Source organism: Ictalurus furcatus, chromosome 9 (assembly GCF_023375685.1).
Source record: "Ictalurus furcatus strain D&B chromosome 9, Billie_1.0, whole genome shotgun sequence".
Lineage (NCBI taxonomy): Eukaryota > Metazoa > Chordata > Actinopteri > Siluriformes > Ictaluridae > Ictalurus > Ictalurus furcatus.
In genome coordinates, this window is record NC_071263.1 from 18,298,098 (window position 1) to 18,325,252 (window position 27,155).

General features: G+C 38.3%; 1 protein-coding gene across 1 annotated transcript; it reads left to right on the forward strand.

Moving 5' to 3' along the window:
- Positions 1 to 324: 324 nt before the first annotated feature.
- Positions 325 to 24,801, forward strand: LOC128613005 (utrophin-like). The gene is made up of 16 exons (XM_053633523.1): positions 325 to 1,066; positions 3,379 to 3,509; positions 5,785 to 5,941; positions 7,224 to 7,344; positions 8,659 to 8,924; positions 10,232 to 10,310; positions 11,113 to 11,173; positions 11,326 to 11,387; positions 11,561 to 11,635; positions 12,196 to 12,397; positions 12,652 to 12,737; positions 15,410 to 15,567; positions 17,317 to 17,483; positions 17,625 to 17,736; positions 22,035 to 22,156; positions 24,040 to 24,801. Exons 1-16 carry the CDS (start codon positions 923 to 925, stop codon positions 24,146 to 24,148), a joined length of 2,052 nt encoding a protein of 683 aa, XP_053489498.1. The 5' UTR covers positions 325 to 922; the 3' UTR covers positions 24,149 to 24,801.
- Positions 24,802 to 27,155: the final 2,354 nt, after the last annotated feature.

Here is a 27,155-nt window from a genome sequence, read left to right on the forward strand (position 1 = left end):
TTATAATGCTTCATGTACAGTATAATGCTTCATACATTTTAGTTCAATTTTAGTAAGAATATTCTTGCCTCTTATTGCCACTAGATGTCAGGCTTCACTTTGTACAGAAATGCTCAGTATTCACTGTCTAATAATAAAGAATGTACAATGAACTATTTACTTACACCTGGAGCAGAGTCACTTAAATACTCTCCTAAATTATCTTAGGCATATTGTTACCTGTAATAGTGCAATTAACCAATTATAATGAATGCTTCTACAACAAGGCTGATGCTTATGGAAATCATACTCTTAAATTTGGGGTGGAGGGAATCATAATGTGTGTTTCCTGTATATTTTTCATTGAGTATGTTTATAATTTTGCAAACTCAAAATGATTTAGTGTCAGGAACTTTGATTCTTGCATTTTGGTGATGTTTATGTAAATATATTGTGCAAATACATTATTTAGCCTATATTGACATCTTGATTAAATAACTTCGGAGGGTGACTCTTCTTCTACTACATTACTATGTAAAGGGCAGGTTAAGGACTGATCATATAAGACTGGGTGCATGGAGTAGCTCACAATTTGCTCTCTTCACCCCTCCCTTCTCTTTCTTGTTCATATCCTCAAGCAGGGAAGATGCTTCTAAAGCTGCTGTTCTGTGTGGACACTGTGTCTTTTCAGGACGTTCTCCTAAATCTTGTGTATTCTCTTAGTTGTAACCAGTAAGTGTCCATGCCAGAAGACTGCTATTGAGCTGGAATCTTCTGTCCGCAGCACTTGGATTAAGCCCCTTCACAGCCGTTTACATTCAGCTTTGCCCTTCAGCTCCAGAGAAATACTATTTAAAAGCATGGAAGTGGACTAGCACAGAGACTTTGGGAGTTCAATGCTCATTGCACATAGTGAGAGAACAGGTGGCTGTTGTCCCAAAGGATGAAATTCTTCAGGAGCTTCCGGACAGAAAGCAGCTGGAGAATAATGGCTATGGTGAGATCCTCACTCCAGAAAGTGATGCTCTTTCTGCACAGAGTGCAAACCGTGACTTTCACATCACCAGGATATCAGAAACTGTGCAAGGTATAGTGACTGAATTATTTTTGTCTTTGCTGACTTTATTTTAGGGGAATGTACTGTAAGAGCTGAGAGATTAATTACATGTAAGGGATGGCAATTGTAAATGCAGAGGAGAAAATAACTTATTGCAGATGCCCTTTAAAACAATGTCTCTGAAAATATTTTATTGCTATTATTAAAAAAAGGTCTTAAAATGTTTCTCCTTTATTCAATGCTTTGTGCACAGTTTTTATAGTTAAATAGCAGTTTTGAAGAGCTCTAAAAAGATAACCCGGTAAATGGTAACATTTGGAGAAATGGAGCTAGACAGCCAGCCACAGACAGTCAGCCATAAGGCAAGCTAGATATGCATTAGATAGCAGAATAAAAGTATTACTTTGAAGAAATATCCATGCGTCTTATTAACCATACATATAACTTGCATGTCTCATTTCAATGCCAGTGAAATTTCTCATGCAAGTAACGTGCTCATTTCATTTTGATGGATTGTAGAGAATAATGATAACGCTTGAGACCATTTAAGCTTTATACTGAAATTTGGGGATACATGTGATTTTAGTGCTTATCTGATATATAAATAAGATATTTTTCAAGCAGTTGTATGGAATGTAGGGAATCTATTATAAGCTTAAACCCTACTGGAAAAAATTGTGAAATAAAGCAATATGTCTCTGTCCCCTTTCTAAACAAGTATTTTGTTAAAAATGCATTATAAACTTATCTGTACACAGGGTATAAAAAGCTTCTTTGTAAAAACAAACCAATCTCCATTGCTTTAATGGATTAGTCATGTCTATATGATCCCTTACATTTGTGGCGCATTGTCACTGCATGTTGTCAAGTGGATTTTTTGGAAAGGTTTATTCAGGACACGGTTTTTGCTCTGCCCCAAAATTCACCCTTATACCTTAATGATTTTCTGGCTTTAGTCCAAGCCTGATTCTCTTCTTCTGGAAGTCTTATCTTTTACTTTGACATTAGTTTGCAAGCTTAAAGGGCTTTGATTAGAAACAGTGTTTTGGTGAATGTCTGATTGCTAATTTATTGCCATAGTGTGAAGCTGCTGTAGACAAAACACACAGATCTTCTAACTCAATTTATACAGGGAATACAGAGGTAATGATAATGAGTCTTTATTGATCAGGTATACATTACAGCAGAGTGAAATTCTTTTCTTCGCATACCTCAGCATGTCAGGAAGTTGGGGTCAGTGCGCAGGGTCAGCTATGATATGGCGCCCCTGGAGCAGAGAGGGTTAAGGGCCTTGCTCAAGGGCCCTACTGTGGCAGCTTGGTAGTGCTGGTGCTTGAACCCCTGAACCCCTTAAAGGTTAAGGGGTTCAAGCCCCAGCACTACCAAGCTGCCACTGCCACCAGGCTGGGGGCTGCTTAGCGGTTAAGGCTTAACCTCTAAGCTGCCCCCAGACACCACTGCCCCCTACAGAAAAACACCTGCTGTGCAGTAAAACATAGAAGTCTCTTCTAGTTCAATACACACTTAGAATATAACTTGATTAAAAAGTGTTCTATGGTTTTGGATTATTCTTCTAAATTTTGATTATACATATAGATTATGCTTGTTAAGTAATATTGATTACTAGATTATGCTTTTAAGTAACAATTCTAACTTTTGGTTATACGTATTGTACTTATTAACATATGCAAATGTTAGTTACACACATTGATTACACTTTATCAATATATTCTATAGTTTGAGTATGTATGACCCAGAGATATGGATTATTTTCATAGCAAAAGACTTTCTCTGAGGCTTCATTTCATTTGTTGTCTCATATAACCCTTTAAACAGTAAGATATACACATATAAACCAGGCACATAAAGTAAGTCTGCTGAAATGTTTAATACATTCAGTGCTTATTTGTTCTAAAGGAAAACTTTGGCAGAATATAGTGCTGTTCTGAATGATGGTGCACTGCAATAGGAATATTGCATATTTCAGTACTTTTATTATTACTGCACATGTCAATTCAATATTTCTGAGAGATTAATGACTGTCTCATTTGGATAAGCAACAGTTTTGGTAATAAATTGAAGTAGGTGGATATTTTTGCTTGCTCAATCCACATCTTTAAAAGTGTGAGATGTATTCATTAAAAACAAACAAAAAAAAAAACATTGACAACAAGGAAGATGTTGCTGTTTTAAATGTGTCCTTTTTAAACAATGTGCTTGGGTAGTAATAAGTGACACTGAGCACACTAAGTTCTCCATCAATTCAGTACCTAACATTTGATTTATTTGAATTAATTTCATTGTAGTTTCTGCTTGTTCTTGTTTCTTCAATCTCTCCCCAGGATATACAGCCAGAGATCGAAACCAATTGTGGTTCCTCCAGAAGGAGATCCAGGGACCAGTCACAGGGTTTCCAAGGAATTAGCCCTGATGAAAATAACTACACTCATGGAAATTCTATCATTCCTAACAGGTACTCTGCATGCACACATATGTCCAATCCCATTCATAAATAGTGTTATTTAGCAGACACTGAATATATGTGATGTTTGTCCCCTCCGAAACTATTGGAACAGCAAGGACCATTATTTTTTTTATTTTTTTTGGCTGTTGACTGAAGACATTTGGGATTGAGATCAAAAGATGAATATAAGGGAGATTAGAATTTCAGTTTTTTTCCCCCCCTGGTATTTACTGTATATGTAGATGTGTTAAACGGCATAGAACATAGCACATAGCACATTTTGTATCAGACCAACCTATTTGTAGGTAAGCAAAAAATATTGGAACATCTGACAGACAGGTGTTTCTTGTTTCCCATGATGTGTCCTGTTAGATTGATTGTTTAAACAATAAATAGCTCTGAATATCTATTGTTGGTTTTAGACTTCAGTTTCACTTTTGAAGACTGCATTTGTTGTTAAAAACGATAAGCCAACATGAATATTAGAGAGCTATCTATGGGAGTAAAGCAAGTCATTTTGAATCTCAGAAAAGAGGAAAAAAATCAATCAGCGGCATTACACAAGCATTGGGCATAGCCAATACAACAATTTAGAATGTCCTGAAAAAGAAAGAAACCAGTGGTGTACTGAGCAACAGACATTGAATGGTTCGGCCAAGGAAACCAACAATAGCTGATGACAGAAACATTGTGACAGCTGTGAATAAAACCCCAAAAACAACAGACAGTGACACCACCAACAACCTACACAGGGCAGGAGCGAAGGTATTACAATCCACCATTTGAAGAAGACTTCGAAAGCAGAAATATAGAGGCCATACCACAAGATGCAAACCAATCATCAACAGTAAGATTCAGAAGACCAGATTGGAATTCGCAAAGAAATAAAGAGATGAGCCACAAAACTTCTGGAATCAAAATAAACCTCTACCAAATTGATGGAAAGACCAAAGTGTGGAGAAAGAAAGCATCGGCTCATGATCAAAAACCTACAACCTCATCTGTGAAACATGGTGGAGGTAGTGTCATGGCCTTACATGTCATTAATCTTTATTGATGATGTAACTCATGATGATAGCAGCAGAATGAATTCAGAAGTTTACAGAAACATTTTTGTTGCCAATTTACAGAGAAATGCATCCAAATTAACCACAAAGAACTTTATCATGCAGCAAGACCATAATCTAAAACACACTTCTGACTCAACAAAGGAGTTTATCAGGGAGGAAAAGTGGAAGGTTTTAGACTGGCCAAGTCAATCACCAGACCTTAACCCAATTGAGCATACATTTCACCTCCTGAAGAGGAGACTGAAGGGAGAAACCACCTGAAACAAACAACAACTGAAAGAGGCTGCAGTGAAAGCCTGGAAAAGCATCACAAAAGAAGAAAGCAACAATTTGCTGATGTCTGTAAGTCAAAAGCTTGATGCAGTTTTTGCAAGCAAGAGATATGCAACCAAATATTAAATGTTATTTACCTTCATTTACCTCAAGACTTATCTGTTCCCATACTTTTGCTCACCTAAATATTAGGCGGTCTGATGCAAAAGGTTCTATGTTTTATGTTGTTTAGATGTACAGTACTGTGCAAAAGTCTTGAATGCATAGAAATGCTGTACAGCAAAGATGCATGCAAAAATAAAGAAATTAAATGTTTATACATTTTTAAAAAAATACTATAAAGTGCAGTAATAAACAGTAATAAATGAAACAAAGTCACTATTTAGTTTGATGACCCTTTGCTTTAAAAAATGAGTAGTCTCAGGTACACTTTCTCCAGTTTTATAAGGAAATGAGCTGTAAGTTTTATTGAGCATCTTGCAGAACCAGACACGGTTCTTGTGGAGACTTGGACTGTCACAATTGCTTCTTATTTTTGCAGCAAAACCTTCATTGTGTTTTTTGGTTGAAAAGGGGTCGCTTAAGTAACATGCTGCTTTCTTTACTGACATACAAACATTTTTCTGTAACTTTTAATTTTATGCTGGAAACCTAATGTTTTGCTAATGACTTGATAATGTAGAAATCAAAAAATAAAAATCTATAACAAAGTTTGTACTGAAAAAAAAGGGCGCCTAAGACTTTTGCACAGTACTGTAAATAATAGGAAATAAAAGCTGAAATCCTCAACTCTTGTCCAATATCCATCTTTTGATCTCAAACCAAAATGTCTTTGGTGTATAACACAAACAAATGAATTTCCCTTGGCAGAATTCTCACTATTGAAGTTAAAATCTACAATGTTACAAGACTCTGCTGTGTAAAGCAACATGTTCTTACAGGGACTGTGTGGAGCTTCACAGTGAGAGTGGAGCAAAACTGATGACTCTACAGGAGGAACTTTGGTTCTGGGCAAAGCTTAAAGATGAAGAACTGACCAGGCAGTGTACCACTGGAGATGATATTAATAATCTACCGCAGCAGCAAGACTACTGTATGGTCAGTTACAGGAGAGGTCCATGAACAGAGCTAGATACTTGATCTTGATATACACTTCATCATGTGATAAATTATAGTAGTATTTTTTATTTATTTTTTATTTTTTTAAAAGTCTAAACCCCAGTTCTTCCTCAATTCCTTTTGACTGATTTTGTGAGTTGGTTAGCTGATGTTTTGGTGTCCTCAGCTTGGTGTTACTGGATTTTTAGGTTTCCATGTTGGTGAAATGCAACCTTCGACCACTGCACTAGTCTTTATTATATCATGTTCCGCTCACAGTGTTTTTACACTATAGTTCAGTCTTTATCACTTCGCAAACTTTGCTCAAGTATTTATATATAAAAAATACCCTGTGATAATGCATCATTGTGTTATCTTGGCAATGTGAGATTATCACTGCTACATCTTAATTAATCTTAATGCTTTATTTTGACACAAATTAAAACCAGCCCTTAAGAATGCTCCTTCAGTTACATCTGCATTTTCAGCTTCTGACAGTTTCAGACCTACAGCCAATGAGCTGTCAATGTCCATCCATCTCTCTATTTTCTCTACCGCTTATCCTACACAGGGTTGTGGGGAGCCTATCCCAGGGAACTTGGGGCACAAGGCAGGGGACACCCTGGATGGGGTGCCAACTCATCGCAGGGCACAATCGCACCCACTCTCACACACTACAGACAATTTGGAAATGCCAATCAGCCTACAATGCATGTCTTTTGGACTGGGGGTGGAAACCAGAGAACCCAGAGGAAACTCCCAAAGCACAGGGAGGACATGCAAACTCTGCACACCCGAGGTGGCAGGAATCAAACTCCCAACCCTGGAGGTGTGAGGCAAACATGCTAACCCCTAAGCCACTGTGCCCTTGCTGTCAATGTTAAATTATTAGATACAATGACACTAAAAGTTAAAAATAACTGCATCAGATTGTGATATTATCAGCCTTCTGGCTTTATCAGTAGAGAGCACACAGTGAATGATGCACTTGGCTGATAATATAGACCATAAAGATTTCTCTGCTTGACTTCTCAAAGTGACCTTCAGCTGAACACAAAATGTTTTTTTTCCTGTTTCAAAAGTTATGTCTCTATTTCCTCTAATTTTATTTGACACCCTGACCGGAAAATCTGCTTTATGAATTAATAAAACTGTTCTATTTGTTTTGACCTTTTAGAAATGTCACGGGTAGGCTTGCGGATCAGTAAGATATTATATGTGAGCTTTATCTGCTCACATGGGGCATTTTTTTTTATAACACGGTGCATAATGTATCATTTAGACTGTGCAGAGGCAGTTCAGCCCTCGAAGGCAGGATTCTGAGTGCCCTCTGAAGCAGGTGTATCTGTTGCCTCTGCAGCATGTGGACACTGTGAGTGAAAGCAACGTGAAAGAATCAGCAGGTCAGATTTCTCTTATCACATGAGAGTGTCTTTCTCTCTCTCTATCAGTAAAACATTCATTCAGATGAATTCAGCAACTGTGAAGCATCCATAAAAGCTTTCAAATTGATGTATGTTATCCAGTGAAACATGCCTGACATTTTTAATACTTTCAGCAAACAGTTGGTCTTTTTTGCACAACTTTGTCCTTTTCAAAAGTTGTCTCTTATTATAAATAAAGGGCATCACTATTACTTGGTTTTAATCATGTTTATGGCTGAGTGCAGACAGTAAAACCCAGAGAAAGAATGAGAAAAGCGGCAGGTGTAAATCTGATCTGGTTTTATGACATAATCTAAAAGAGAAGAGATGATTATACAAACTGCACATTGACAGGATCTTGTGACATCTGGATGTCCATACAAAAATGCCACTGGAGTGTAAATTTCTGGCCGTTTCTCCCCACTGTATTAAATTTTGTTTGTGAACTTGCCTGTGAGAGAGCTGGGGACATCAGATGATAATACTGTAGAGCTGAGATTTATGTGTTCTCATGTTTGATGGGAAATTGCTAAGAGATTTTAGTTGTGTCATTTTATGCTTCTTGATTCAAATAGATTTTGCACTGATGATCCCTCAGTATATATGAGGGGGGAAAAAAGACAAAAGGAAGCTCAGAAAGTAGGAAGGAATGTTATTTTTATTTCTAAATTTCATAGTGATTTACCTACTTTGAACCTTTGGACATATACACTAGATTATTATGTCCACTCACCGTCCCCTTTACTAGGAACACCCGTACACCTACACATTCATGCAGTTATCCATTCAGCCAAAGAAAAGGTGTGATCTCTATGGCTTTACTTTAACTGTGGCATGGTCGTTGGTGCCAGAAGGGCTGGTTTTGAGTATTTCAGAAACTGCTGATCTCTTGGGATTTTCACACACAAATGTAGTTAGAGTTTACACAGAATGGTGTGAAAAGCAAAAACTATTGAGTGAGCAACAGTTCTGTGAGTGGAAATGCATTGTTGATGAGAGAGGTCAGAGGAAAATGGCACAGAGATCAGACTTTTTCTTCATTATGATGTTTGATATGAACATTAACTGAATCTCTTGACCTGCATCTGCAATGTGCTGCTGCCACATGATTGGCTGATTACACCATTGCATGAATGTACAGGTGTACAAATGTTCCTAATAAAGTGGATGTTGAGTGTATATTAATATAATTTTTTTTTTCAGATTTATGCATTTAGTAATATGATTATTGAAGGTAAAATGTGCTTGTATTTGGCCTATTCTCTAAATTCCTTTTTGTATTGATATATTCAGAGTTTGCTCTGCGGGAGAGGAGCATGTGGCTGGCTCAGGCTGTGCTGGATGAAGCCATGGAAGTCCAGCATCACTGGGATCGGTTCTGCTTTAGCACAGCCAGTTGGCAGCAGCAGGTCAGCTGGGTACTGAGAAAACTGCAGGACCTCCAGGATGCCATGCATCAGCTAGACTTGGGCTTGGCAGAGATGGAGAATAAATGGGAGGGATGGTGCTCAGAAGGACAAACTCTGGTCGGCTATATGCTGGATGGTTTTGAGGAGAGTGTGAGTGAATTGCTTAGGGTGAAAAACTCAGATCAGTTTTTCTTTTAGTCTGATCTAATTTGTAGACTTAAGCACAACAAAATATACTCCATATACTCTTTAGTGTGATCATGTGTTTTGACTGACATTGAACAGATCGAAGGGTAAATATCATTGGGTTAAAAAAAAAATCATGTTTATATCGTAAGCAAAGTTTTACTGGGGGGACAGCAGAACTATACTTTGGGGCAAAAGATATCAGTAGCAGTTTGTTTCTACTTCCTGACATTCAGCTGGCTCTAATCTCATTGACACTACCTCATAGCTCTAAAACACAATTGGACATTTCAGAGGTGAGAGACTATAAAATACACTATATGGCCAAAAGTATATGGAAGCCTGACCATGACCTCCATATATACTGTAGATCTTTTCCAAACTTTTCCAAAGTTAGAGGCATATGATTGTATAGAATATCTTTGTATGCTGTAGCATGATTTCTCTTCAATGTCTAAATTCTACATCAGCGCTGGACAATTTTTTGGCCACAAAATGTCATCCATTTTCATCACATTAGGTGTTAACAGAGCTAAAAATGGCAACCAGTCATCCTTGTATGACTAACTGACTTTATCACATTCATATTTGAATGATGGCATAGAGGAATTGATTGTTTTTAATCTTATATTAATAGCATCATGTCACATCTTGCTTTGTTTGCAGTTAGTGTCTTGCCTTTTGATGAGTATGTGACTGTCATAATCTTTTGTGGATCCTCAGAGCCATGATATCGACCTTTGCTATTGATCTGGACTGCTGAAGGACACTACTAATTAAACATTTACCTCCAGGTGTCCTCTTACACTAAACTTTTCAGATAAGATTAACAATCTATCCATTTGTAACCACATTGTCATAGGCAAATAAAAATGTTTAAGTATTTTACCAACAACTGGATGTCACTAAGTGTTGCAGGAGAAACATGTACGCCAAATTCAGCTACAAGTCAAAAGAGCAAGACGTCTGTGGGTGAAATGTCTCAGTAAACACATCTAGAAAGTCTGCATAAACTTATTCTTTAGCCATATAAGAACTTTAATGTGGGAACAGGTCATTCATCTTCAGCACTCCAATGCAGCACACATCTTTGATGAAAAACCTTTAACAGCAAGGCCAATATGACACTCTTTATAAGAATTTGGCCAATTTAGATATGAAAAGTGTAAAATTCCTCCCTCTTTTTCCTTTTGTTGCAGAGGTTTTATTTTTCAAAGTTGAAGATTTAAAGCTCTGGCATACTTACGTCACGTTTAATCAAATTTTCACAGGCATCAGCGATGAATCAGCACAGACAGTTTGTAGATGCTCAAGTTGATAGCAGACTGTTGTCTCAAGACTTCTTATCTGGTAAAGTTGTACAGAAAAATTCTGCCATTATTGTACTGTTGCATGATTGTATTTTCTTTGGCCTGATATATACAGTACTGTGCAAAAATCTTAGACAGATGCAAAGAAATACTGTAGAGCAAAGATGTCTTCAAAAATAATGAACTTAAATGTTTCTACATTTTAAAAAAATACTATAAAGAGCAGTAAACAGAAATAAATGAAACAAAGTCAATATTTGGTGTGACGACCCTTGCTTTAATAAAAATAGTAGTCTGAGGAACAATTTGTGCGGTTTTGTAAGGAAAATAGCTAGGGAGTTTTACTGAGCATCTTGCAGAAGCAGACACAGTTCTTCTGGAGACTCGGTTCTTATTTTTGCAGCAAAACCCAGCAGCCTTCATTGTGTTTTTTGGCTGAAAAGTGGTCTCTTAAATAACATGCTGTTTTCTTTACTGACATACAAACAGTTTTCTGTAATATTTAATTTTGTGCTGGAAAACTAATGTTTGGAAATCAAAATGATTTTGTACTGACTTGATAATGTCATAAAATAAAATTCTGTAACAAAGTTTAAGTAAGACTTTTGCGCAATACTGTGTGTATATATATATATATGAGAGAGAGAGAGAGAGCTGTGAAAAGTGTTTGCTGATTTCTTCTGTTTTTGTGTATATATCACACTAAATAGTTTTAGATCTTCAAACGACATACCCATGCGACAAACTCATATTCCCCTTAAACTTAAAATCTGATTTTGTGCAACAGTCAAAGTCTCCAGAAGTTATAAAATGATACTAAGTGGTTCATGTCTCCTCAACAGTGTCTGTTCAGTACCCATGGCAGAGGGCAATATTTCATAACAGTGTTCCATATTACATCAAGTGAGTTTTTATTTGATGCTTTTCTAATCACAACATATTTTCATAGGTCATAGGCTATATGAGACATGAGATTGTACATCATCTCAGTAATGCATTCTGTTAACTTTCTTGTTATTTTCTAATTGAATTTGTTAAAAATTCTGATTTTTCAGTCATCAAATGCAAACTACGTCATGGGATCATCCAATGATGACTCAGCTATTTCAGTCAATGAGTGAGTATTAAGTCCATGCCATTAAATAGCATGACTTATATTAATATACAAATAAAAAATCTGATAAATTTAAGGCATGGTTATTATTGCAAGATAACTTAAACAGGAAATGGGAATATAAATGCGGTCTGTATGTGATGATTATATTTTATGACAATACTCTTTTCCTGTAGCTGAGCTCCAACATGTACGATTTTCAGCCTACCGCACAGCTTTGAAGAGCCGCAGAGTTCAGAAAGCCTTGTGCTGTGAGTGCATTATCACTTTCTGCATCTACCTGCTTCTGATAGTCATTTTACCACTGAATTCCAAAACAAGTAAAGTGTTTAACACAGTCTGGTGATTAATGTAAAAGATAAAGTGAATTTCAGCATGGCAGTCTTCCTATCCATTTTAGCTGAGTGTATTGAGGACCATTAGTGAGCACAGACTTTGAGTGCCAAATCTCACAATATTCCTGACATTTGGAGCCAAAATTGAGCTACTAACTGCATTAGTTCAGCACAAGTTGTGCAAAAAATGTGTTCTGTCAAGTGAGCTAGAAGGCAAATATTAGATGCTAATGAACCGTACATTAGATTTGATTGGAATGAATAACTGGTTGCAAAGCTGATGAAATTAGTGTCATAATTTCATCAATGAACCCCCACCCCCCAAGTTTGAAAGTTTTTGTTGCATGCCGGGGGATGTGCTATGCTCTGCTGCTTTTTATTAAAATGAACTGAATAGAATTCATTAATGATGTGTGTCTTGTGGGGAGAGGAGTGAGAGGAGATGAAGCAATACATGAATATGAATCTTTTTTTAGTGGACCTGTTGGATTTGGCCATGGCTCATGGTGTCTTTGAACAACATCAGCTGACTGATAATGAGCAAGTTTTGGAGGTTCCAGCCATCATTACCTGTCTATTCACAATATACACTGAACTTCAGCAGGTGTATCCAGATATCATTGATATCCCCCTGTGTGTGGACCTGTGTCTTAACTGGCTTCTAAATGTTTATGACCGGTATGCACGAATGCCACAAAGAATATTTCACTGTGACACTTTTACTATCCACAAATTCACAAAGACAAAATTAATTACTATCATGAATGTTCTTGGGTATGTTAATATACAAGATATGATGACTTTTTTCTGTCAGAATTTATTCTTTATTATTTTGCTCTGAAGAAGATGCATTATTTAAAAAAATCTGATCTAATCTCATTACCAATAATATAAGATTCAGTTGACCTTCATTACTTTTTTATTTGTCTTAGGGATCGAAGTGGGAAAGTTCAAATTCTGTCCATGAAGATTGGGCTTCTTTCTCTTTCAAAAGGACACCTTGGAGAGAAGTATAAATGTAACTATTTAGCTTTTTTTCCAAGCTTTTTTAATCTCAGAAAGACTGTGGCGCTTCACCTTCAGTATATTGAAAGCAATAATTAATTTTTCATCTTCAGTATTTACTTTATCCTGGTCAGGGTTGTGGTGAATCCGTAGCCTATCACAAATACAGGGCATGAGGTAGGAATACACCATGGGTGGGATACCTTTCATTACAGGGCACAATCCACACACACATTCACACACTCATTCATACCCAGGGCCAGAGTGGGACCCATTTTTAGCCCTGGAGTCTAATGCCCAGGACCAGACCCCCCCCCATCCCCTCCCATTGTGGGACCTGGATAAATGAAGTGACAGATTTGTTCTTACTACCCTGTTATATTTATTTCTGACATGTTTCAGCAAGAAATATGAATAGTATAAATATGGCCATAAATAACAGTAACAAATCGCATACTATGTTTTCTGCTACAAAGAGTTCAACGGTTACATTATGGAAAAAAATGAAGTATTGCAGTAAGAAATATACTTTTTTCACTATTGTTTTTTTACATCCATATCAATTTAATAAATAAAATAATGAAATAAATTATATGAAACATTTCTGCTACAAAATATACAACTGTAACATTAGGATTTTTGTTTTGCATAACTTAACACATATACGTTTTTCTCTGTGTGAGAAAAAACAAAGAGATGGCAGTCAATTTATGAGCGGGCAGAGCGGCCCAGCAGGAATTCTCCAGATTCTCCCGATGGCCAGTCCGGGCCTGTTCATACCTAGGGACAATTTAGTATAACCAGTCCCCTATCCTCATGTTTTTGGGAGGTGAAAGGAAACCAGAGTACCTGGAGGAATCCCACAAAGACTGAGGGAGAATCAGTAACCTGAGCTCAGAATCAAATTGGAAACCCTAAAACTGTAGGTTGAAATACAACCCAATGCACCACTGCAGTGTTTAACCTTATTTTGTCATTTAAGCTAATACCTACAGTATCTCACAAAAGTGAGTACACCCCTCACATTTTTGTAAATATTTGATTATATCTTTTAATGTGACAACACTGAAGAAATGACACTTTGCTACAATGTAAAGTAGTGAGTGTACAGCTTGTATAACAGTGTAAATTTGCTGTCCCCTCAAAATAACTCAGCACACAGCCATTAATGTCTAAACCACTGGCAACAAAAGTGAGTACACCCCTAAGTGAAAATGTCCAAATTGGGCCCAATCAGCCATTTTCCCTCCCCGGTATCATGTGACTTGTTAGTGTTACAAGGTCTCAGGTGTGAATGGGGAGCAGGTGTGTTAAATTTGGTGTCATTGCTCTCACACTCCATCATACTGGTCACTGGAAGTTCAACATGGCACCTCATGGCAAAGAACTCTCTGAAGATCTGAAAAAAAGAATTGTTGCTCTACATAAAGATGGCCTAGGCTATAAGAAGATTGCCAGGACCCTGACACTGAGCTACAGCATGGTGGTCAAGACCATACAGCGGTTTAACAGGACAGGTTCCACTCAGAACAGGCCTCGCTATGGTCAACCAAAGAAGTTGAGTGCACGTGCTCAGCATCATATCCAGAGATTGTCTTTGAGAAATAGACGTACGAGTGCTGCCAGCATTGCTGCAGAGTTTGAAGGGGTGGGGGGTCAGACTGTCAGTGCTCAGACCATACGCCGCACACTGCATCAAATTGGTCTGCATGGCTGTCGTCCCAGAAGGAAGCCTCTTCTAAAGATGATGCACAAGAAAGCCCGCAAACAGTTTGCCGAAAACAAGCAGACTAAGGACATGGATTACTGGAACCATGTCCTGTGGTCTGATGAGACCAAGATAAATTTATTTGGTTCAGATGGTGTTAAGTGTGTGTGGCGGCAACCAGGTGAGGAGTACAAAGACAAGTGTGTCTTGCCTGCATGGTGGTGCGAGTGTCATGGTCTGGGGCTGCATGAGTGCTGCCGGCACTGGGGAGCTACAGTTCATTGAGGGAACCATGAATGACAACATGTACTGTGACATACTGAAGCAGAGCAGTCTCCCTTCGGAGAGTAGGAGTAGTGCCCTACTGCCGCAGGGCAGTATTCCAGCATGATAACGACCCCAAACTCACCTCCAAGATGACCACTGCCTTGCTAAAGAAGCTGAGGATGAAGGTGATGGACTAAACCCTATTGAGCATCTGTGGGGCATCCTCAAACGGAAGGTGGAGGAGCACAAGGTCTCTAACATCCACCAGCTCCGTGATGTCGTCATGGAGGAGTGGAAGAGGACTCCAGTGGCAACCTGTGAAGCTCTGGTGAACTCCATGCCCAAGAGGGTTAAGGCGGTGCTGGAAAATAATGGTGGCCACACAAAATATTGACACTTTGGGCCCAATTTGGACATTTTCACTTAGGGGTGTACTCACTTTTGTTGCCAGTGGTTTAGACATTAATGGCTGTGTGTTGAGTTATTTTGAGGGGACAGCAAATTTACACTGTTACACAAGCTGTACACTCACTACTTTACATTGTAGCAAAGTGTCATTTCTTCAGTGTTGTCACATGAAAAGATATAATCAAATATTTACAAAAATGTGAGGGGTGTACTCACTTTTGTGAGATACTGTACATACCCAGCAGTCTGTGATTCCAACTAAATTCCAGCTCTTGGTCATAATTCATGGTATCTCTCCATAGATCTGTTCACTCAGGTGGCCAGCTCTGCAGGAGTGTGTAACCCAAAACAGCTGGCACTGCTGCTACACACCACTATCCAGATACCATACCAGCTGGGTGAGGCTGCTGCTTTTGGAGGGAGTAATGTGGAACCAAGTATCCACAGTTGCTTTCAGCATGTGAGTCAGAAACAACAAGCCTATACATATTTGTTCTCGAGTGAGAGGTTTGTCTCAATTTTCTTGATCATTGCCACTCTAAAAACTGTCATTAAACATCTCGCACAAGTAAAAAGGTTCAAGGACTTGCACTTGATTTATAAGGGTATCTGTAATATAGTAAATCATAGATATATCATAAAAACAAGATGTGCTTACTGAACATCTCTTTCCAAAACTACAGGCATTGAGATGGAGTTGGTCTCTTCTTAGCTGTTATAATAACCTCTACTCTTCTGGGAAGTCTTTCCACAAGATTTTGGAGCATGGCTGTAGGGATTTGTGCTCATTCAGCCACAAAAACATTAGTGATGATTGACAATAAAGCCTAGCATGCAGTCTGTGTTCCAATTCGTCCCAAAGGTGTTCAGAGGGGTTGATGTCACGGCTCTGTACAGGCCACTCAATTTCTTGCACACTAATGTCAGCTGACCATGTTGTTATGGACCTTGATGTGTGCATAGGAGCATTGGCATGCTGGAACAAGTTTGGGCCCATCAGTTCCAGTGAAGGAAAATCATAATACAACAGGATACAAAGACATCCTATACGATTATGTGCTTCCAACTTTGTGGCAACAATTCGAGAAGGCCCAGTTATGGGTGTATTGGTCAGGTGTTCACAAACATTTGCCCATATAGTGTACTTTTTGGCATATAGTGTTTGCATTCACATGACACACAAAATATGTAATAAATGTATGTATAAAACTAGTCACCTCTTTTAACTGCCACTGAGTTGCCACATCTGCCATAACATAAATCCATTTTAGGTAATATTACAATAAATGAAATAGACACTGTTTATACCGCTTAACTCTACTGGCCTGCGCTAATGTATAAATATAATGTATTGATGAATAATAGTAGCAATGGGTCTGATGTCAAAAGGAAAGATTTGAATGATGAACAATACTCCATTTGGCAGCTCTGATAAATAACACATTAACCTCTTGCTGATGAAGTTCAGGAACATTACACTCTCTTGTCATAGATGAATATGCCACTAAAATGATAAATAACCTTCCAGAACATCCTTGATTATTTTTGTACCTCCATTTTCTCATAATGTAGTTTGTACTAAGTAGCTTCCCAAATGCTGGAGTGGAGTTGAACGAGTTATTTGGAGGTAACACACACCTTCTCTGGTACCTGTGAAGAAGCTCATCTTTTTACCTAGATGAATTATGCATCCTTATGGGATACAATTACATGCTGGCCTCACTTATTACTCTGCTAAGAACTGATTTTCATGGGCCAAATGTTCTACTAAAGTGTGCTTAAATTTGAAAAGTGAAAACTTTTCCTGCCAGCATCTTGGCACAGCATTGTTGCCTCACAGTTCCAGGGTCCCCAGTTAAACCCTGAGCTCAAGTTACTGTGCAGAGTTTTGCCAGTTCTCCTCATGTTCGCGTTGGATTCTTCTGGTTTTTTGGTATCCTCCTGCCTCCCAAAAAATGCATGCTGGTAGGTGGATTGACTATGAAACATTGTGCTAGGTGTAAATGAATGTGAGCATGATGAACTGTGATGAACTGATGTCTCATCCAGGGTGTATTCCCACCTCATACCCAGTGTTCCCAGGATACAGATCAACCACTACCCTGACCAAGATAAAGTGGTCACTAAAGATGAATGAATGAAAAACCAAAAAAACATTTTCCCTCATTGGGGGATAAATGAGTAATCACTCTTTATTGCTGTACTTTAGGTGGGTGACAAAGACACAGTTGAGCTGGAGGAGTTTGTGGAGTGGATGCATCTGGAGCCTCAGTCCATGGTCTGGCTGCCGGTGCTGCACAGATTGGCTGCAGCGGAGACTGCCAAGCACAAGGCCAAGTGTAATATCTGCAAAGAGTGCCCCATGGTGGGCTTTAGGTAAACTCATCAAAGAAGAACATCTGTAAACATCACTCTTTCATTTAGTTTGGATTACGTAATTAAAGCAATTACTAAGAAATATGAAATCTACAGTATATGTGAGTGCAACAGTGGATTAAAAATATGCTCGTTTCTCAGGTATCGCAGTCTGAAGCGTTTCAACTATGATGTGTGTCAAAGATGTTTTTTCACTGGAAGAACTACCAGAAGTCACAAATTAACCTATCCTATGGTGGAATACTGCACCCCTGTGAGCATCATATCTTCTCATGCTTTTACTATGCTATTATAAAAGCACTTAGAGTGCATGTTTATTTATTTTTAAATAATTACAAATACATTGTATTTCATCTAAAATGAGACCCTAACAGATTTGCCCATACAGTATCTCACAAAAGTGTTTTTGTAAATATTTGAATATATCTTTTCATGTGACAACACTGAAGAAATGACACTTTGCTACAATGTAAAGTAGTGAGTGTACAGCTTGTATAACAGTGTAAATTTGCTGTCACCTCAAAATAACTCAACACACAGCCATTAATGTCTAAACCGCTGGCAACAAAAGTGAGTACACCCCTAAGTGAAAATGTTCAAATTGGGCCCAAAGTGTCAATATTTTGTGTGGCCACCATTATTTTCCAGCACTGCCTTAACCCTCTTGGGCATGGAGTTCACCAGAGCTTCACAGGTTGCCACTGGAGTCCTCTTCCACTTCCACATGACGCCATCACGGAACTGGTGGATGTTAGAGACCTTGTGCTCCTCCACCTTCCGTTTGAGGATGCCCCACAGATGCTCAATAGGGTTTAGGTCTGGAGACATGCTTGGCCAGTCCATCACCTTCACCCTCAGCTTCTTTAGCAAGGCAGTGGTCGTTATCATGCTGAATACTGCCCTGCGGCCCAGTCTCCGAAGGGGGGGATCATGCTCTGCTTCAGTATGTCACAGTACATGTTGGCATTCATGGTTCCCTCAATGAACTGTAGCTCCCCAGTGCCGGCAGCACTCATGCAGCCCCAGACCATGACACTCCCACCACCATGCTTGACTGTAGGCAAGACACACTTGTCTTTGTACTCCTCACCTGGTGGCCGCCACACATGCTTGACACCATCTGAACCAAATAAGTTTATCTTGGTCTCATCAGACCACAGGACATGGTTCCAGTAATCCATGTCCTTAGTCTGCTTGTCTTCAGCAAACTGTTTGCGGGCTTTCTTGTGCATCATCTATAGAAGAGGCTTCCTTCTGGGACGACAGCCATGCAGACCAATTTGATGCAGTGTGCGGCGTATGGTCTGAGCACTGACCGGCTGACCCCCCATCCCTTCAACCTCTGCAGCAATGCTGGCAGCACTCATACATCTATTTCCCAAAGACAACCTCTGGATCTGACGCTGAACACGTGCACTCAACTTCTTTGGTCGACCATGGTGAGGCCTGTTCTGAGTGGAACCTGTCCTGTTAAACCGCTGTATGGTCTTGGCCACCGTGCTGCACCTCAGTGTCAGGGTCTTGGCAATCTTCTTATAGCCTAGGGCCTAAAAAAAGAATTATTGCTCTTCATAAAGATGGCCTAGGCCCTAGGCCATCTTTATGTAGAGCAACAGTTCTTTTTTCAGATCCTCAGAGAGTTCTTTGCCATGAGGTGCCATATTGAACTTCCAGTGACCAGTATGAGGGAGTGTGAGAGCGATGACACCAAATTTAACACACGTGCTCCCCATTCACACTTTTGACTTGTTAGTGTTACAAGGCCTCATGACACCGGGGAGGGAAAATGGCTAATTGGGCCCAATCTGGACATTTTCACTTAGGGGTGTACTCACTTTTGTTGCCAGCAGTTTAGGCATTAATGGCTGTGTGTTGAGTTATTTTGAGGGGACAGCAAATTTACACTGTTACACAAGCTGTACACTCACTACTTTACATTGTAGCAAAGTGTCATTTCTTCAGTGTTGTCACATGAAAAGATATAATCAAATATTCACAAAAATGTGAGGGGTGTACTCACTTTTGTGAGATACTATATATAAAATCTGACAGCAATATGACAACAAAAGGGAAATGAAATGTATGATGTTATATATTGAAATATAAAAGAGATACAGTGCCATTCACTAATATTGACACCCCTGGTAAATATGAGCAAAGAAGGCTACGAAAAATTGTCTTTATGGTTTAACCTTTTGATCATTTGTTAAAAATGTTTTTACAAAAATATTCTGCACTCATGGATATCAAACAGTTGCAAACACAACACAGGTTTATCAAAATAATATCTTTATTAAATATAGATGTGCAACAATTATTGCCACCCTTTGTCATACTTTGTGCCACCTCCCTTTCCCAAGATAACAGCTCCGAGTCTTCTGCTATAATGCCTGATGAGGTTGGAGAATACATGGCAAGGGATCTGACCATTCCTCCATACAGAATCTCTCCAGATCCTTCACATTTCGAGGTCCACACTGGTGGACTCTCCTCTTCAGTTCACCCCACAGGTTTTCTATTGGTTTCAAGTCAGGGGACTGGGATGGTCATGACAGGACCTTGATTTTGTGGTCAGTAAACCATTATTGTGTTGATTTTGATGTTTTTTTTTTGGATCACTGACCTACTGGAAGATCCAACCACGGCCCATTTTAAGCTTTCTGGCAGAGGCAGTCAGGTTTTCATTTAATATCTGTTGATATTTGATCGAGTCCATGATGCCATGGACCTGTGGGAATAAATTTAATACACAGGAAAACACGAGAGTAACAGAGTATGTAGTTTATTGAGAATCACTATCATACACATATTCTGGGGAGGGAATAGGTCTTGTAGGAGAATAATTTGTAGGTGAAAGGTCATATAATGTGTTTATAGCAAAGCTACTATCATCATCAGTGGAAAGAATGAACGGGCCCGACACAGAAGTTATGGGAAGAAGTTGAGTTTCAGTTTGAGTGGACGCTTGAACATAGGTCACCGATGGAATGAGAAGATAAGCGGGAGAATAAGGAAACCCTGAGGGTACAGGTGAAGAGCAGAGACGTTCCAAAAGAGCTGTAACGTCGACGGCCAAATAAGCCATCCGATGAAGTGTATATTCACCCAGGCCTGTGAGATTGAGCAGCCGAGAGAGAGAAAGTCCAGCTGCAGGTGGGTGTTGATCAGCAGGACGGAGATCAGAGAGAAAGGACAAATTAGAATAGTAGTGGTAACACTTAAAATATATTCACATAAATACATATAGAAGCACATGCAACGAATGTAGGAAACGGGTAACAATACATGACATGGAAAAAGCATAAAATTGAAAAAAACACACTCATACGATGTTTTGAGAAAAACGCACACACTCACAAAAATGTTTAAGAGAAACACATACACACACACACTCACAGAATGTCTAAGAAGCACCAAAAAACATATAAACAAACTTAGAATTAGAGAAGAAATATGTGTAACATTAAGCAATAATAAAAATATATCTCACCATAATGAAGAAGTGATGAAAATATCCAAATTGTTCAGGACCACGGGCGATGAGATGCGCACAGCTCGAGTACCGGAAGTGGGAATGGCATTAAGGGCCTTGGAAAATGTGTAAAATACCCAAAAGAAAAACATGAAGATAAGGGGATATCCAATGGCTGAAAATGTGTTTTAAGGGGATTTCAGAATGAGAAAAGTTTGTTCTAATGGTATTTTAAAATCCAATAAGTAGTTTTTAAGAGGAATCAGAAAAAGACGTTAATAAAGAATATTGGGATTACAAAAGAATGAGATAACTGGGCATAACCTAAAGATAAGACTGTATAAATAGGGCATTGAATCTGTGCTTAGATTCAGATCAATTTTGGGCAGTCTCAGGAGGGGATCTCATGTTGTTGTTTTTTGAACAATAAACTGGATTTTTGCTTCTCTCATCTATCTTGTTCGTGGCTTCATTCTGATCAGTAAATTGAGGATTATTGTTTGACTAAATAGAGGGAATTCAGCAACCTAGTCATTTTAGATACGACAGACCGATTCGAGAGAGAGCACATGGCATTTTGCCTATCAATCTTTTTGTGTTCTCTTATATTTTGGAAAGCCCCCCCCCCCCCCCCCCCAAAAAAAAAAAAAAGAGTCTAGAAGACAATTTCAATACCGTCCCATATGAAAATGTGTGAAAACACAATACAGCCGTGGGCCACCTTTATTTACAGATTGATGGTGTACAGTAAGTGATAAGAGTGAGAGAGCAGTATGTGGATTCTTGAGAGTGCACATTCTGCATCTCCATATTTTCTGCTGGCTTTCTCATGGTTGCACTTACTGCAATGTGGAGGTTGTGCCTCAGGTTTTGGCTTTGATGTCCACAGTGCTGAAGTGATGCTTTGGAGAAAGTGGTACTTCTGTGTTACTAAGTGTAAATGGAATAAATGACAATATTTCTCTCAGTAAATTCCTGTACATTTTTGTATAGGACATTTACTATGAAGACTCGGGTGCACAAACTTTTCATGTGGATTGAAAAGATGTTTGTTTATGAGCTACACTTTTTTATTACAGACCACCTCTGGGGAAGATGTGCGTGATTTCACCAAGGTGCTGAAAAACAAGTTTCGCTCTAAGAAATACTTCAGTAAACACCCACGTCTTGGATACCTGCCGGTCCAGACCATTGATCAGACGTGAGTATAAAGGACTTAATATCACACTAAGCATCGCACTATATATTGTTATATTACAGATACTGTCCCTTTATACATACAAATCACAGTTAAAGTGCAGCTCTGTTCATCTATTCAGCTGTCTATGTAGCTGAAATTATTCACTGTACTGCGTAATTATCATATGAGAGTAATCTGTTAATTCCTGTATCCCTTTTTGTAGAGGTGATTTCAACATGACAAATTATTTTTGCTATTTTTGCTGTGCTGAAAAAATAGCAGAAATAATTAATAATGTCAAAATCTTCATATATGCTGCTCAGCAGATACAGTGTGAAGGGCCTGATCAGTTCACGTCAGGATGATTCTTTAAAAAAAAAAAAAAATCATAGAGGCCTTTTTTTGTGTACTGAAATCAGGAGGAAAATCAGAGGAATCATTATTAATCACACGCTTTAACAGTCTGCAGTGATGAAATGCACCACCTGCACACTGGCCCAATTCTGCTCTCATCATCATGCATTTCTTTTACTGTCTATCCACTCAACATTCACTTTTTACATTTTTATTTTTATTTTTTTTATAAATCATGGAGCCCTAGTTAGAAACACAAAACCTGACAGAAACCCTGCTGCATCCCTGTGATTGTTATTTGCCTTTCTTTCTCATGTCTTTTCTCCAGTTTTTTACATGCAAACATCCTGAATCTTGCCTAATGATGTTTTTCTCCACCACTATTTCAGTTTTCCCGCATCTTAGTCTCTCGACGGATCAATATGAATGTGGATCTACACCCACAGCTATTTTATTTCCTCATATCATCTTGTGCTCATTAGTAGTTAGTAATGGAAAAAAACACCCATTATGAATCAGGTGCTAGAGAAGGATCAAATAGAAAATGTAATACCTAGTTGCACTGCATATCAATTTCAGTAATGTGCTGAAATCGTGCCACACTGAAATGCAATCAGTGTCCAATTATAGCCCTAAGCCATACTCGGGGGACGTGGAATCTAATCATGTACACTGATTACAGGACGTGGCTGTAATCAGAAAAGGAAAACTTGCCTGAAAGCATAATTTTTCAGGAGGCATTAATGTCTATATAAAGAAACACAATGGGCTCATTGTTTCTACAATCCTGTTGCATTAATTATTGAACCCTTAATTAAGCTTTTCAGAATTAGAACTAAAACATGAGGAAAAAAAATTATAGCTCGCATGACATGACCTAGGAGTTTTGTTATCAAATTTCTTTGAAATCACTGCCACTTTTTTCACCGAAAATAAATCTCCTCAATTACCTATTTGTTACTGACCTGGTTTAAGCCAGCCTAAACGACGAGTGAATCTGTTGACACGTTGTGAGTACCAAAACATTTGTGAGCAGGAAGACTGTGACTCATTCCTCATCGATTCTGCTCATGGTTAATGACATGCCAGTCTGGTGCTCACTGTCACACTGCTGAGTGCAAACTGAATCTCTAATGTGTCAGTGATACATGATGAAATCTCCATACTTTCTCTGTACAAGATCTCGTAGATTATGAACTCGAATTATAAAGTAGGACAACAATCTTCTGTTTTTATTATATTGAACTATAAATAACATTTTAATCATCTTTAAAAGATGTTACTCATCATCTAAAACCATAACCCAGTTTGTGTGTAAAAGCTATCCCTTTAGAAGTTTAATTAACTTTCACAGCTTCCAGGCAGGAAGAGTATTTTTCTCTTTGTTGGTATTAGCTGATGACTGTGTGCATTATTTAATTGTACTTTTAATTTGACTTGGACTTTTGAAAAGGGCACTGAAGTCTGAAGCTACCATTTTGTTTCTCTCAAAACAGTCATAACTCCGAACAGAACTGCTGTCACTGTATCTTTCTGTTTTGCATCTACAGGAGTGAAGAATACACATGCAGCCAAATGTCCCTGCAGTCCCCTCAGAGAACACCGTGTGTGCAGCAGGACATGGATATATGCGGGATCAGGAACACACCAGACAGATAACTTTTCAGGAAGATGTGACAAGCAAGTACCCTGTCACTGCATTTATTTGACTACAAAATAATGCTGGCACCCGACGACTTCAAGAATCTTGAATCTGTAAATATTATTTACAGCATTAGGATATATCCAGCTCCAGATTTGGCATCCGATGATGATTTCGGATGTGACTTTGAGGTAAAGATACACGGCAGATCCTTCTGAACAAAGCCGAATAAACTCTAGACCTTTTCTTTTGTCTGTTTAGATTCTGTGATGTTGTCTGTGTTCATGCTGCCTCTTTATGTGCATGAACTCTTATTATGATGTCAAACATCTCACCAAAACATTTTGATGTATATCCTGTTCCAGTGGGTTTTAATTTTTATTTTATTCAGTTTCAGTCTGTTAGTAATGCATTTTGAATTTGTTGATTTAATTTGTTATAGTAATGCAGATTTAAGTATTAGTGACTAGGATGTTACTCTGAATGTGATCTACAATAAACACATTGTGTCTTTTAAACCCTATTCTACCTGTCCAGCTGACTGGAGCTTAGATGTTGTGATTTGTTTGCTTTTAGCAAGAGTCCGCTTACTAATGTTTGTATTTGACAGCACAACATAACACAATCACTGTACACACACACACACACACACACACACACACACACACACACACACACACACACACACACACACACACACACACACACACACACACATATTAATCTGCATACTGGACCTGTTTATGAATGTCATGCAGTTCAAAAGTTACAACTCCATACTTTTATGCTTTTTGATGAAAGGGAAAAGTTCTTTTTCAAAATTACATTTTGTCACTGAACTTGTTAATCATTAATGAGGCATATTCTTCTGTGATTTGTTTGTGAGTCTATAATATAGTCTTTATAATTATACCCGCTTCCTTGAGTGATTACCTAATTTTGTTTCCCCTTTGCCTGGTGACAGACACTCTCATTATACTATGAAATAAAAGTCCATTAATTTTTTACAGGTTTTAAAATATCAAGCAAGTCTTTTACAGCCACCATCTCTGCCATCATTTGGAAAATCTAAGTTTAAGAATATTTCATCCTTCAACCAGGGCAAGATTTATTGCATTTCTACCTAAACAGCTAGTCTAAACTCAACCTGTCTGAATGTGCTCCATCGGCCAGACATTTTACTGACACACATTTTTATTTAAAATATTAATAAATAAAATAATGTAAAATCTATTCATCCATTTTCCATACTGCTTATCCTACACAGGGTAACGGGAAGCCTCGTGCCTATCCCAGAGAACTTGGGGCACAAGGCAGGAGAAACCTGGATGACGTGCCAACCCATCGCAGAGCACAATCACACACACACACACCCATTCACATATTATGGACAATTTAGAGATGCCAATCAGACTACAATGCATGTGTTAAGACTGGAGGAGGAAACCAGAGAATCCAGGGGAGAACATGCAAACTCCACGCACACAGAGCAGTGGCGGGAACTGAACCCCCAACCCCCGAGGTGCAAATGGCAAATGTGCCCCGCATAATGTAAAATGAATTCTAAAATGATTTGAATTGTATAAAATGTATATAAAATAATATACAAATAAGAAATAGTCAAAACATCATGTTTACACATAAAATTGTCATACATCGTCAGTTAGAGTTCAGAGTTAGAAGGGCCAAAAAGCTTTTTTTTTTAAGTTTGCTGAGGTTAGTATTTATTAACTCAGCGGTCATTTGGAGGATATGTTGTTGGACTGATGCTGAATAAGAAAGCCAGCGGTTTCTCAGTGTCAAAGAGAAAAATATTTCTCATCTTAAGCAGTGGAATGACTCACAATCCTCATGCTTGTTTAAAGGAAATCCAATTAGAAAATGTATATTGTGTTTATAATCCAAGCAAGCTCTGACACATGATGCGCCACAAACTAATTTTAGTGAGTCACCTGAGCAGATGAAATTGCAAGGGCTCATCATGCATCACGTATTCGGTTAGCCTGTCCAACGGATTAATCAATCTATTGACGACTAACAGTCTAAATATCATATTTAGCCCTAGCACTGTCAAAGAGTTTTGAAAAAAGTTTTGAAGCTATATCAAGCAGAATGCCCTTTTCAGACAGAAGAAGGCTTATTACAGCTGAGTAATGTTATTCCAAGTAAGAGACCCTGACCTTTTCTCTATTTATTTTTTAAAAATTCAATCCTATTTCTGAAGAACATATAATAAAGGAGTTGTATTCAGAATTTGAGAGCCCCATGGCAACCCTTAAAATGTTCCAAGTTCATGCCTCATCAATTAAGAGTTTAATTATGTAACCTGATATTAATAGATGCACACTGGCCCACTGCTCTCCTTGACATTCTGCTCAATACAGCGTTGTGTACATGAAGCAAAAGCCTTCTGTTTATTGTGGAGGTCACACAGCAGTTTGAAAGGCCAAATACCTGCATACTATATTGATTTCTCAGTTTTGTCATTGCTGATTTAACTCCTGAAGGCCTTGTTAACTAGATTGCGAGTTAGATTATAAAGTGCGAAAATGAATCAAAAACAGCTACTGCCACCTAGTGGTGATAAAGAAACACTGCTTTTATGTATTATCCTGCAGTATTCACACAGTATTTTCTCAAACCTGAGTGTTCGTCACGTGACTGCCAAACTCTTACCCTTAATCTTAATTTTACTCGGCTAAATAGTTTTTAACTAGACACTACCCTTCTTTAACACCCTTGATGTTGAGGACCCTAACCATGCCACTCAAAAGTTTTCACACCCTACAGTATATTAACAATTTTCATTAGACTTTAAGTACTGGGCTCGTTTTAAATACTCTAAAATCAATAATTAATAGGTATAAGTAAATTGAGAAATGTTTTTGTTTTTGAACAGAAAGTTTTTGAATACAAACACCCAATCTAATGTAGGCCATAGGCTTGATAGCTTGAATTAAGTACTTTAGCTCATAACATAGATTATTATAGATTAGACAACTTCTTACAGTTGATATTAACAGT

Coding starts and splice junctions, on each gene's coding strand:
- LOC128613005 (XM_053633523.1), top strand. CDS start 923: ATGAAATTCTTCAGGAGCTTCCGGACAGAAAGCAGCTGGAGAATAATG. Junction 7,345..8,658: donor CAACGTGAAAGAATCAGCAG/GTCAGATTTCTC, acceptor TGATATATTCAG/AGTTTGCTCTGCGGGAGAGG. Junction 11,388..11,560: donor TCAGCTATTTCAGTCAATGA/GTGAGTATTAAG, acceptor CTTTTCCTGTAG/CTGAGCTCCAACATGTACGA.